General features: G+C 47.4%; 1 protein-coding gene across 4 annotated transcripts; it reads right to left on the bottom strand.

The window, feature by feature from the left end:
• Positions 1 to 929: 929 nt before the first annotated feature.
• ZNF34 (zinc finger protein 34) lies at positions 930 to 12,133 on the bottom strand. 4 transcript variants are annotated; one of them, XM_008684040.2, is made up of 7 exons: positions 12,084 to 12,133; positions 7,606 to 7,645; positions 6,006 to 6,054; positions 5,496 to 5,582; positions 5,059 to 5,203; positions 4,512 to 4,631; positions 930 to 2,725 (listed from the first exon to the last, which is right to left on the bottom strand). In XM_008684040.2, exons 4-7 carry the CDS (start codon positions 5,526 to 5,528, stop codon positions 1,362 to 1,364), a joined length of 1,662 nt encoding a protein of 553 aa, XP_008682262.1. In that variant the 5' UTR covers positions 5,529 to 5,582; positions 6,006 to 6,054; positions 7,606 to 7,645; positions 12,084 to 12,133; the 3' UTR covers positions 930 to 1,361. The 4 variants fall into 4 exon arrangements, with proteins under 4 accessions (XP_008682262.1, XP_008682263.1, XP_040481873.1 ...); XM_008684041.2 differs by having other exon boundaries at positions 5,059 to 5,185; XM_040625939.1 differs by lacking the exon at positions 12,084 to 12,133 and adding an exon at positions 8,376 to 8,397.
• Positions 12,134 to 13,484: the final 1,351 nt, after the last annotated feature.

Here is a 13,484-nt window from a genome sequence, read left to right as displayed (position 1 = left end):
TATTATTATTATTATTATTATTATTATTAGAATGGATTTCTTTTTAAATGGAAAATAACAAGTGTTGGCAAGGATGTAGGGAAATAAGAACCCTCTAGTCATTGCTGGTGGGGATGTAAAATGGTACAGTCACTGTGGAAATTTTGGCCATTCCTCAAAAAGTTAAACATAGAGTTTACCATATGATCCAGGAATTTCACTCCCAGAATTATACCCAGAAGTACTGAAAGTAAGGATCCGAAGGGCGCCTGGGTGGCTCAGTTGGTTAAGCATCCAACTCTTGATTTCAGCTCTTATCATGACATTGGGATGGTGAGATCGAGCCCCACATTGGACTCTGCTGGGCGTGGAGCCTGCTCAAGATTCTCTCTCTCTCTCTCTGCCCCTAGCCCCCAACCACTGCTTATGCACTCTCTCCCCCCCAGTCCCTAAAAGGATCCAAAAAGATACTGGTACACCCACTCACGGCAGCAGTATGCACGACAGAAAAAGGCAGAAACACCCACGTGCCCACCGACAGATGAGTGGATAAACAAACGTGGGTCTACAAACAAGGTCATTTTGTTCAGCCCTAAAAAAGAATGACATTGTGATACAGGTTACAAAACGGATGAACCTTGAGGACATTATGCCAAGTGAAATAAGCCAGGTATAAATGGCAAATATTGTATTATTCCACTTATCAGAAACCCAGAATAAGCAAATTCATAGACAGAAAATAGACTAGAGAATGAGAAAAAGGGGGAAAGGAGAGTTACTGTGTAAGGGGTACAGACTTTGTTTCAGATAACAGAACAGTGGTGATGGTTATACAACACTGTAGATGCATTTAATGCCACTGAAGTATACACCTAAAAATGGTTAAAATAATAAATTTTATGTTATGTATTACTTCACCACAATAAAACTGGCAATTACCAACTCTATCATACAGACACACAGAAAAGTAGGGCTTGTTAATCTTTTAAATTTACAGTATGTAAAGCCACGTGACTATGTAGCATTCTCTCCAGTGTGAGTTTCCAGGGCTGAGGAAAGAGCAAAGGTGAAAGACCCCATGTGCCGCAATGACAAGCACACAGTACTTTCTTTTTAAAATGCTCTTAACTATGTGTGAAAGGAAGCTTATACTAAATCAGCAGTGATGGACTCTTTTTCTAAGTGGGGGAGAACTTCTTTTTGCTTACCTCTCTCAATTTCTCCAAAATGAACATGCACTGCTTTTGGTTTAAGAAACGAGTTTTGTTTGTTTAATTAGAACTGCCCTCATCTCTAACAACACTGTGTGGACAATAAATAAAGGAGTGGGGTGGGTCGTGTGGAGGACGTGCACGGCGGAACTCATGGGCCCTCCTCCACGGTCACCTCGAGAAGTCTTCCCGGAGGTGAATCCTCTGATGCTGGCACATGTTGGAGCTGTGCCGGAAGGCCTTCCCACACTTGCTGCACTTGTAGGGCTTCTCTCCTGTGTGGATCCTCCGGTGCTGGATGAGATAAGTACCCTGGCTAAAGGCTTTCTTGCAATCACTGCATTTGTACGGCTTCTCTCCATGGTGCGACCTCTGGTGGTGGATGAGTCTGGAACTGTTGTGGAAGGCCTTCCCACACTCACTGCACTTGTACGGCTTCTCTCCCGTGTGGATCCTCTGATGCTGGATAAGGTGTGTGCTCTGGCTGAAGACTTTGCCACAGTCGTTACATTCATAGGGCTTCTCTCCAGTGTGGCTTCTCTGATGTTCGACAAGTTTGGTTTTTTGGATGAAGGCTTTCTCACATTCATTACATTTATAGGGTTTCTCCCCAGTGTGAATTCTCTGATGCTGGATAAGGTTAGAACTTTGGGTAAAGCCTTTGCCACATTCTTTACACTCAAACGGCTTCTCCCCAGTGTGGGTCCTACGATGTCGGATAAGGATTGAGCCATCACTGAAGGCTTTCCCACAGTCGTTGCACTTATAGGGTTTCTCTCCAGTGTGGATTCTCTGGTGATAAATAAGGGAAGAATAGGCGCTGAAGTGTTTCCCACAATCACCACACTTATAGGGCTTTTCCCCGGTGTGAATCCTCTGATGTTTCATGAGGTTGGGCCTCTGGTTGAATGTCTTCCCACACTCACCGCATCGGTAGGGGATCTCCCCTGAGTGCATTCTTCGGTGATTAATGAACTCGCAGCTCTGGCTGAAGGCTTTCCCACACTCGTCACACTTGTAGGGCTTCTCTTCACTATGAAGCCGCTGGTGCTTGACAAGGTTAGCACTGTACCTGAAGGCTTTCCCACAGTAACCACAATAATGCAATTTTTTCCCAAGAGGAATTTTCTGATCTTCTTTAACAACTAAATTTGCACTGAAGAATTCCCCAGAATCATGGACTGTATTTGTCTTTTTTGACCTGTGCACGCGCTTATGGTTATTGAGGTACGATCTCTGTTCGAAACTTTGTTCACATATATCGCATTTGTGAGGTCTCTGATCAGAGATAGGGCTTGACCGAAACCTGAAGCTTCCCCCAGACTCCTGGACGCTATCCGCATTAGTCAGTGTGACTGGCCTCAGGCCTCTCTGCTCCACAAGCTTGTCCAGGCTCTCCTCTGGCTCCCAGACACACGCATGGATCTCTCCAGGATCAGGTCCCTGGGGAACAGCCCTCTGGAGTTGATCCAGTTCTTCCCCATCAAGCGTCTCCCCTGAAGACAATTCCTTGTACTCAGTCCTGGTCTCATGACCTGGAGCAATGAACACAACATTTTAGGGCCACCTGTTCTGACTTGAGAAGGAAAACATGAAAATGCTGCTGACTACCCGTACAGTACCAATTCCATCATCTCCAAAGTCACAACACCTTGCAGAGATGACAGCCTGCAGCTCAGAGGCTTAAAGACCTTGCCCAAGGCTGCCATCTTGCAGCGGTGCAAGTATTTCAACCCAGGCCTGACCAATTCTTCCTACCTGCCTTCTGCTTAATGGGACTGTAGGATGCCGGTCCTCACTAGAAAAGGACAGAAGACGGAAGCTTTGTACCACCATGGAGACCAGAGGGGCCCAAAAGTCACAGTGGACATCCCTGACAAAGAAGTGAGACTAAGGCCACCTAACAACAGCTAATCCACCCCAAAATCCATGGTAGGAAAACCAGTTGCCTCCTCTGGACAGCAGAGGGCCAACGTTGTGCCAACCATGGACAGAGGGGCACACTAAGACCCTCGGCTCTCCCTGGCAGGCTGAATCCATTCTTTGGGCTTTTCTCAGAGGCCTGAGAAGCAACCCAGTTAGCCACCAGCCCTTTAAACTCAAGATGCCATACAGAATGCTTCCCGATACCTGCAAGCCTCCATTCCTTACTTCCTTGCCTAGACATACATACATATCAACCCCACTAACAGAAACAGAAATGCATTCTCTGTGAGGAAGAGAAATATGCACAACAATCCCAAAATGGGGACAACCAAATATTAACAAGAACAGAGAATTATTTGTGGTATATTCACATGACAGAACACTGTATGGTCATGGAAAAGAACATACTCTGTACAACACGGCAGCCCTCACGATGTTCTGATGCCCTGAATGAGACCAGACACGGAAATAAGGGGCAGAGTGGCCTCCAAGAGTCAGAGAGAAGGGCCCTGTGAGGAGCAGTGGGAAATGACAGAAGAGGCCCAGTGAGCTCCCAGGGAGCTAGAAATGGTCTGCATTTTTATTTGGAAGATGATTTTTATAAAAATTCACTGAGTTATAAACTTAGGATTTATCCTGGTTCTGTAAGTATTGATATCTGAATGAACAAATTTACTAAAGAGAAATTCAAGTCCTTTAGCCAGAAGATGCTTCTTAGGACACCATCAGGACGTGTAAAATAATGCTTATCAGAGTTGTCCATGGCAATGAAACTAGAGAGCACCCTTCCCATTGGCACTTCCAGCAAAAGCGGTGACTGAGACTCATGTGTATAAAAATGGACACTCACTGAGCGAAAAGGGAAACGAGAGCAGTACACACGGGATCACTGCATTCCTGTCAAGAAGCAAACTTTGTATATGGGTGTGAAACAGACAGCACTAGAAACAGGACGGCAGGCACACCAGAGAACACACTGGTATATGGGTGATGAGATATTCTCTCTTTCTTGTAACAGTCTATAATCGTCAAGTGGAAAATTTAGAAAAGGAGAATGAAGCAATGGTCTCCATCACCATGGCCCCATCTGACCCTCCTCATAGGGCATGAGCTCTGAAGAGCAGGGCTCCATGAGGTCCTGGGGGTCCAGCCTTCCCTCTTCTGCTCTGCCAACTACGTCTCCTCTCACCCTCCTAGAAGATTCAGCTCAAGAATCACCACACTGAGGCACCAAGGCTGACAGAGTTGACCTGGATTTCAGCACAGGCCACTCCCAGGGTTGCCATGCTGCCCCTGATGTACCTTGTTCTAAATACCTGAGTCATTAACCACACACCTTCGACCCTGACAAATGCTTATTCAGCAACAGTTAGGGAAGTGGCCCCCCTCACGCACCTGAGACACTGACTCTCAGTCGCTCTTTCCCCTTGGCGCCCTGTGCATCCAGGACCCACGGCTCATCCCCTCGCTCCAACTGTGTGATCACCCCAGGCTTGGGACCTGCAGGTCCAGCTCCTGAGAAGAAAACAGGGCCTAGGGTTGGTGCCAAAGATGCAGGGCTGCACTGAGCATGAACTTATCTGGGACTGCGGTGGGAAGGAAAAGCATAGGCAAAGTGGGGTGATGGGAAGTCTGAACACTCTGGAGGGTTGGGGATAGTCCTGAAGAGGAGATCTGAGCATAGGAAACAAGAGCCCAGGGGGCTCTCTCCACCTGGAGGTATGCAATCACTCTGGAGAGGGGTCTATCTTGGGTCTGGGGCAGGGAGGCACTCTTATCTGGGAGCTCAGAGAAGAGAAGCATTGACCCAGCCCCACTTGGCCCCTCCTCTATGCAGACCAGGCCTGCCTAGGACTAGAGGGTGAAGCCACCAGCCCAGCCCCTGCTGAACCATCAATCCCCAGGGCTGTTCCCTGATCAACATCTTAGTGAGGGGCCTTACCCAGGGAGACCAGATTCCTGTAGGTCTCCAGCATCACGTCCCTGTAGAGGCCCCTCTGAGCAGGGCCCAGACGGCCCCACTCCTCCCGGGAGAATAGCACGGCCACGTCCTCAAAGGTCACCTCAGCCTGGAATGACAGGGGCTGCTGCAGGCCCACGTGTGGTTCAGGGTGGGCCCGGGGGGCGGGAGCAACAGAAACATACTAGGAGTAGCAGCACAGAGGTGACTACAGGCATGATCCCCCAGCAAGGCCCAGGCGAGTGGCCTGAGCCCCTGATCACTAAGCCAGTAACTCAGGAAGGCTGGGGGAGTCCCAGGGTCACCCCTCCTCTGCTCAGTACCCCAGACCAAGATGCCTGACAGTGTCTGCTAAGGCAGAGCAGGCAGGGAAGCCCTATGTGGAGATTTCAGACCTCTCAGGAAAAATGGATGCTCACCTGGGGCAGGGCAGACAGGTGCAAAGCCGCCATCACCTAGTACCCTGGGCTTCCCAGGGAAGAAGTCAGCAGTGAGTCACACTGGTGCTGAGGGAAGAGAGAGGAGCACGTGGAGGCCCAGCCTGGCCCCTCCTGTGAGCAGCTTCAGGGCTACACTCATCCCCATCAGGGCACAGCTGGTCTCCCAGGCAGACTCTGCTCCCTGCCCAGGCTGCCCTGGCCAACCCTGCCCCCACAGCAGGGACACCTGCACAACTCCTCAGGTCATCTGTTTCCCTCAACCTTCCTGACACACCAAGCTGTCTCATGCAGGAGGAAGATGACGATACTCATTCACTTTATGTGAAAGAATAAAGACAACTTGCTAAGTGGTAAGCAGAAAAAGAAGTTAAAAATAAATCAATAGAAGGTAGAGAACAAAGTCGAAGTACAGCTGGTAAAAAAATACAACATTAATAGAAACAAGTTAAGTGGCTGAGTAATGGTAAGACATAAAAGGGTTAAACTCACCTACTAGAGCACAGGATTCTCTGACAGACACAAAACGCACCTGCATAACCTAAAATAAAGTAACACAGAAAGGCTGAATATAAGACAGATCACACAAACGCTAATTACAATAAAGCTGAAGTAGGTACATACCTTTTAAGATTTTATTTATTCATTTGAGAGAGAGAGAGAGAGAGAGAGAGAGTGCACACGGGCAGGGGGAAAGGCAGAGGGAGGAGCAGACTCCCCGCTGAGCAGGGAGCCAGATGTGGGGCTCGGCTCGATCCCAGGACCCCAGGATCATGATCTGAGCCGAACACAGACGCTTAACTCACTGAGCTACCCAGGCGCCCCTACATTTTCTTTACGTGTAACACTCTTTATTGAAATATGACATTTATGCACAAGAGCTGACAAATCCTGAACACACAGCTCAAGGGGCAGTCCCAAAGGGCCCATGCCCACAGAACCAGCACCCACATCAGCCCTCCTGACCCTGCAGGCACTGCATCCTTCCTAAACTCCCAGGGGTAAGCCTCCATCCTGACGTCCACCAGCTGTGCTTCCGGTGAACTTCATCGTAGCAACTATGCTGTCCACACTCCTCAGGCTTCTTCCCTTCATCGTGATGCTTGTGAGCTTAATACGCACTGCTATGTGTGGTTTAGCAGTATTTATACCAATCAAAACAGGACAGTAAAAATCATTAATAGGAACAAAAATGAATAATACATATTAATAAAAGGAAAATCCCCCAGAAGCTGTAATTACAGACAACTGTGTATCTACCAAGAAACTCAAAATATAGAAAACCAACACTAACTGAAGTAGCAAAGAGCAACTGGCAACCCTCCCCTGGAATGAGAGATTTCAACACACTTTCCTCAGAAACGAGTGGAACAATTAGAGAATAGTTACTTGAAACAGACAGAATACACATTTTTCAAGACACATATTCAAACTATTAAAAAAACACCACAAACAACAGTGAAACAACAATGAAACTTTCAACAAACTCCAAAGACTGATACCATTTGGCAAAACGTTCTCTGACCACTGTTGTTATGCTGGAAATATATAATAAAAAAAGTACCACTTCAGGGGCACCTGGGTGGCTCAGTCAGTGAAGTGTCTGCCTTCGGCTCAGGTCATGACCCCAGGGTCCTGGGATCGAGCCCTACATCAAGCTCCCTGCTCAGAGGGGAGTCTGCTTCTCCCTCTCCCTCCGCCCTTCCCCCTCCCAATACATGCTCTTTCTCAAATAAATAAATAAAATCTTTAAAAAAATAATAAAAACTACCCCCTCCAAGAAAAACATAGAAATGGAAATAGAGGCTACCTAAGGAAAAATGTGCATTCTTAGTGCACTTATTTTAGCACAAAAGAGACTGAAATAAATGATCTAAACATTCAATGAGAAATTAGACACAGACTAAGAAAAGTAATTCAAGTAAAGATGGAAGAAAATAAAGAATACTTGACTTAAAGAAACAGAACGTGATCTCAACACTGGTAATAAAACACACAAACATATGCCAAGTCCAGTGGGGGGTTGGGGGTAGAAAAGAAATGGAAAAAGAAACACCATTAAGAACAAAAAAGGGGACATAATTCTACATACCACACATGCAGCAATGGTTATCAGAGTGAGGTCCAAGACCCTGGGGACAAAATGGTAACACTTTATTGAAGGACATCAAAAAGACCTATGGAGAAACAGTGCTCATAAATAGGAGGACTCAATATCATAAAAATGTCAATTCTCCCCAAGTAAATCTATTAATTCCGTACAATCAAAACTGCAACAGGACATAACATGAAATCTGACTAAAATGACTCAATATCATAATAATGATTCAAGATTAACTAAGGCAATGCCAAAACAGAACTAAGGTAGGCAGAGGCACCCTACTGCATACCAAGACTTACTGTAAGGCCACGGTAATAAAGTGAGGGTTAAGCATAGTAAAGAAAGTAAGGGACAGATCCGTGCATATATTAATGACAACAATGGCATGCTATTCAAAATGGTATCAACACAACTGATTTTCCATAAGAAAGTAAAATTTAATCACTGCCTTCTGTGGCACACAAAAATATATTTTAAGCACACTGAAGACCTAAATATTTAAAATAAAATTTATAGCTATTATAAAAAAAATAATATGCAAAATACAGTACATCAAGGAAAAGTTGTTTAATTTTACTCCAAAAATTTCTGTACAAGACAAAATATTAAAAGACAAGCTGCAAAAAGATATTTGCAAACATACTTAATACATAAAAAAGATATACAAAATATGTTTTAAAGTACAAAAATAGGCCATTTATTTAAAAGAAATGAACACAGGATGACTTGGGAAATCAGATAATGAAATCAAAGAGAGACACCTGGGTGGCTCAGTCAGTTAAGCGTCTGACTTCGGGTCAGGTCATGATCCCAGGGTCCTGGGATTGCGTTCCGCATCAGGCTCCTTGCTCAGCAGGGAGTCTGCATCTCCCTCTGACTGTGCTCCCCTTGCTTGTGCACCCTCTCTGAGAAATAAATAAATAAAATCTTTTAAAAATTTTTAAAAAATCAAAGAGTTCAATAAATATCTGAAAAGGGGGAGCCTGAATGGCTCAGTCAGTTAAGCGTCTGCCTCCGGAGCAGGTCATGATCTCAGGGTCCTGGGATCGAGGTCCCACTGGGGGCTCCCTGTCCTCCCCCGTTAATGCTCTCTCTCAAATAAAATCTTTTTTAATCTGAAAAGATCTTCAATGTCACTAAGAATCAAGGACATGCAAATTCAAGACTTCCTTCCCCATAGACTGGGGAAAATATAAAATGCTTCACAATAGCAAATGTTGAAGACTTAAGGAAAAATAGAGATTCTCAGAGTCCTGTAGGAATATAAACTAGTACAGTCACTCTGGAAACCCACCTGGCACCACCTGGCAAGAGCTGATATCCTGCAAACTCGGTCTGGAAACCTAATTCTAGGTATGTGCCCTATAGAAACTCTTGCTAATGCACACAGGAAAATACACCAGAATGTTACCATGTGCCTGTGTACAAGAAAAAAAGGAAAACCTCAATATCCATCATCGGGAACAGTCAAGGTCACAGGGGTCAAAAGAAATGAACCACATCAATGTCAGAGGCAGCACAAAGCTTTAAGGTTGAGTGAAATGGTTAAGTGTAGAGTATCAATAGTATATTATGTAAGCAGATTTTATTCATTTTATTTTTTTAAAGATTTTATTTATTTATTTATTTATTTGACAGAGATAGAGACAGCCAGCAAGAGAGGGAACACAAGCAGGGGGAGTGGGAGAGGAAGAAGCAGGCTCATAGCAGAGGAGCCTGATGTGGGGCTCGATCCCATAACGCCGGGATCACGCCCTGAGCCGAAGGCAGATGCTTAACCGCTGTGCCACCCAGGCGCCCCTGTAAGTAGATTTTAAAACACTAGGTGGGTAGAGGTATAAGAAAATGTGCCCACAGCAAAATAACAATCAACAGAGTGAAAAGACACCTGAGGAATGGGAGAAAAATACGTGTGAACCACATATCTGATTAGAAATTCAGATCTAAAATTTATAAAAACTTCACACAACTCAAGAGAAAAAACCCAAAACCCAATTTAAAATGGGCAAATAGCCTAAATTTCTCCATAAGACATACAAATGACCAACAGGTACATGAAAAGGTGCTCAACCTAATTAGAGAACTGCACATAAAACCACAACGAGCTACCACCTCACACCTGTCAGAATGAGTATTAACACAAAGCAAAAGGTAAGTGTTGGCGAGGATGTGGAGAAAAGGGAACCCTGTGCACTGCTGGTGGGAATGTAAATTGGTGCAGCCACTGTGGAAAACAGTGTGGAGGTGCCTCAAAGAATTGAAAATAGAGCTACCAAATGATCCAGTAATCCCACTTCTGGTTATACTATCTAAAGGGAATGAAATCACTGTCTCAAAGAGAGACCTGCACTCCCATGCTCATTGCAGCATCATTCACAATAGACAAGATGTAGCAACAACCTAAGTGTCATCTAAGAGATGAATGGATACAGAATGTGCCATACACACAATGGAATACTACTTAGCCATAAAGAACGAGATCTTGCCATTTGCTGTAACATGGATGAACTTGGAGGGCATTATGCTAAGTGAAATAAAGCAGACACCGAAAGACAAATACTACATGATTTCGCTGATATGCGGTATCTAAGAGAGTCCAAATCATAGAAGCAAGAGTGGAATGGCTGGCTGCCAAGGTTTGGGGCTTGGGGAAAATGAAGAGATGTTGGTCAGAGTACAAACTGCTATGCAGTATGCTATGCAAGATGAGTAAGTTCTGGAGATCTAACGTACAGCATTGCGACTACAGGTGACAATACTGTACTGCAACTGTGAGATTTGCTAAGAGGGTAGATCTTAAATATCCTCACCACAAAGAAAACGGTACCTATGTGAATTGATGAACACGCTAACCAGGTTGAATGTGATCACCTTACGATGCACACATATACCAAAACCGTGAGTGTACACCTAAAATTTATAGAATTCCTGTTTATCAATTACACCTCAATAAAACCAACCAAACGAAAAATGCTGAAAGTATGTTGTTCAAAATAAGGGTTGCTCAGGGAAGCAAATGGGACTGGGGACCCTGCGTCCAAGAGCAATTCCACTTCAACAGCTTTCTTTAAAAAGTGGTGGTGGGGGCGGGGCTGGTTGGTTCAGTCAGTAGAGCACGTGAGTCTGCATATCCGGGCGGTGAGTTCAAGCCCCACTTTCACATGGAGTCTACATTACAAAAAGGCGGTGGGTGGGGGTGGGAGGCTCAGGCCCCTGGCTAGCTCAGTTGGTAATCCTGTGACTTTTGACCTTGTGATTTTGAGTTCCAGCCCCACGCTGGCCATAGAAATTACTTAACATATATATACACATATTTTTTTATTTTGTTTTGTTTTTTTAAAGATTTTATTCATTTGAGTGACAGAGAGAAAGCTAGAGAGCACAAGTGGGGGAGAAGGAGGCTCCCCGCAAAGCAGGACCCTGGGATCATGACCTGGGCCAAAGGCAGACGCTTAACGGACTGAGCCACCCAGGCGCCCCTTAACTAAAATCTTGAAATACATGTGGCAAACCCAGTCACTACTGTTTGGTAATCCATTTTCTGTACTTTAAAGTTTTCTCTAGAAAGTTTTTTTTTTTTTAATGTATTTTCAAAGCACAAAAACACGGTGCATTTTTTATTTAAAAAGTCTTCAGTGTCAGCCCTTGAATAAAGGCCTCTAAAGAGGAGAAACAAAAATTTGGCTGCTGAGAGAAAGGCCTTGGAGCATCAGAAGCAAACAAGGGTGGGAAGGCCGGAAGGTACTTGCAGTGGGACAGGCATTTCGGGAATTGCTAAAGGCAAGAGGAAACACAGAAACTGCAAGGGGCACGGGACAGGGGGAGGGTAGTAAATGAGGAGGACGATTAAGAGCTGACAGGAAAGTGTGTTTCGGCATTAACTGCTCCAAGCTGGAGACCAGGAGAGGAGGGAAACGGGGCGGGGTGGGGAGTACAACCCGGACCCAGAAGCAAGGAAAGGCCCGGCTCACGCTGGGGGCTGCGGTGGTGGGGTGAGTTTGGAGAGCTGGTGACCGTCTGCGGGGTGGAGAGGAGCCGGGAGGCAAAGGGCCTCGAGACACGAGGCCATGAGGGTCCCGGACGCCCCGGGACGCAGAAGCAGCCCCTGAAGGTCGACCTGGGGAGAGGAATCCGGTGGGGAGACCCCGGGGTTCTCCGATTCATCAAACCTGGGGATGAGGACTCTCGGGCGGGGCCGGGGCCCGGCAAGGAACCACCCCGGGCCAGAGTGGGCGGACAGCGGACGCCGGGCTGGGGAGGGCACCAGTCGGGGCTTGGGGCCCATCGGGAAACCCCGAAGCGGGGACAGGGATTTTCGAGGGGGCTCCGAGAGTGGGGACGGGGCCCGACCGAAGGACGCCGGGGCGGGCCCCGGCCGGAGCGTCTCGGTGGTTACAGGGAAGGGCCGGCGCCCCGCGCCCGGGAGACCTCGCGGCTATGACCGCCGTCCCCGCCCGGCCCACACTCACCTCACCGCGGTAGAGCAGACGCCGCCGGGCCAGGCCCCGTTAGCCCCACCCGCCGCGCCAATCGAAAACGACCGGAAGTGACGCCCTCACCCCGCGTCCTAACCGGAGGCACCCTCGGACCGCTCTAGGAACCGGACCCCAAGTCTCAGTAGCTAGCCTCCTTGGAGAACGAGACATGCAGCGCCGTAAGTCGGGTGCCCTGCCACTAGGTGGCAGTCTGGAACCATAACCGCGAAGCTACAGAACTGAGGTCGGGACGAGCGGCTTTTTAAGGGAAAACCTCGCTCTAGGGAGCCGCTGAAGACACTGCAGCCAACTAAGTATCAGGCCCTTTCCCTTATGGAGTTGGGTAGAGAAGCCACAGAGGTGGCTTACTGGTCACTTTTAGCGTACTGAACGCAGCCCCAGCTGGAGCAGGGCTCACTTTAGGGGGAGGGCTTCCTTGGATGCCTGCTACTGGAGCAAACCCTACCTGACCTGGGTCAAAGTCCCAGACCACTTTTTCCAGGAGGGTGAAACAATGGCAGGTCATCTTATGGTCCAGGGAATCAAGCCCAGCCCTCTTTCGTTCATGGGGAAACCTCACCGTCCTATTTTCTCCACCACACATAGGCTGTGGTGGGTGGTCAAGTGGAGACCAGAATGGCAAGACTTGGGGGCAAGGTTCATGCTAGAGACAAGTGCTGACCCTGCCTCACAGCAAGGAGCCACAAAAAGGCCACCTCAGAGAGATGGGTCTCCAGGAACTCTGGGTCCACTGCCTTTCTGTACAAGGAGCATTCTACCTCAGCCAGCCACCTACCTCTGTTGTCCCCCAACCTTGTCTCCGTGATTAGTTTGCCAGTGACCTGCAGCCCCTGCTTTTGCATCGGCTCACCAAGGGAACCACTGGGGCAGGGGACTCTGGGAAGCAACCATCTTGGTCCTGAGGCATTAATGAGCCGAGCAGCATCTGCCCTGGTTCTTCCAGTTTTGATGAGCCTGTCAAAGTCTGGGACAAGGTACCATGGACAAAAACAGGAAGGCCCTTTGTTGAGAAACTAGTCTGACTCCATCCTGGTCCTCCCACTGCAGGACAGCTTCCCAGCTCTCCAACCTGTGGCTTCAGGAGCACCACTCTCACCCTGAAGCATCCACACCCTCACCCAGACCCTCCAAGTACTCAAGAGAAGTTAACACAGATGTGAGTGGGATCCTCTGCTCCTTGTGCTGGTGGCGGGGGGGGGGGGGGGGGGGGGGGGGGGATCAAGCTGTGAAGACACCTAACACCCCCACCTCTCCGCTCTAGAGCTTCCACTATTCACTGTTGCGTCCAACTTTCTCCTTCCTACACCAAAAGCTCCATGGCAGTCCTCCTGGCAAGGACCCTTCCCTCTGAAACCATGGGCAAGCACACCTTAG

Source organism: Ursus maritimus, unplaced genomic scaffold, assembly GCF_017311325.1.
Source record: "Ursus maritimus isolate PB19 unplaced genomic scaffold, ASM1731132v1 scaffold_9, whole genome shotgun sequence".
NCBI classification, from domain to species: Eukaryota; Metazoa; Chordata; class Mammalia; order Carnivora; family Ursidae; genus Ursus; species Ursus maritimus.
Note: the sequence above shows the minus strand (reverse complement) of the source record. Positions and strands in the feature narration are given on the sequence as shown.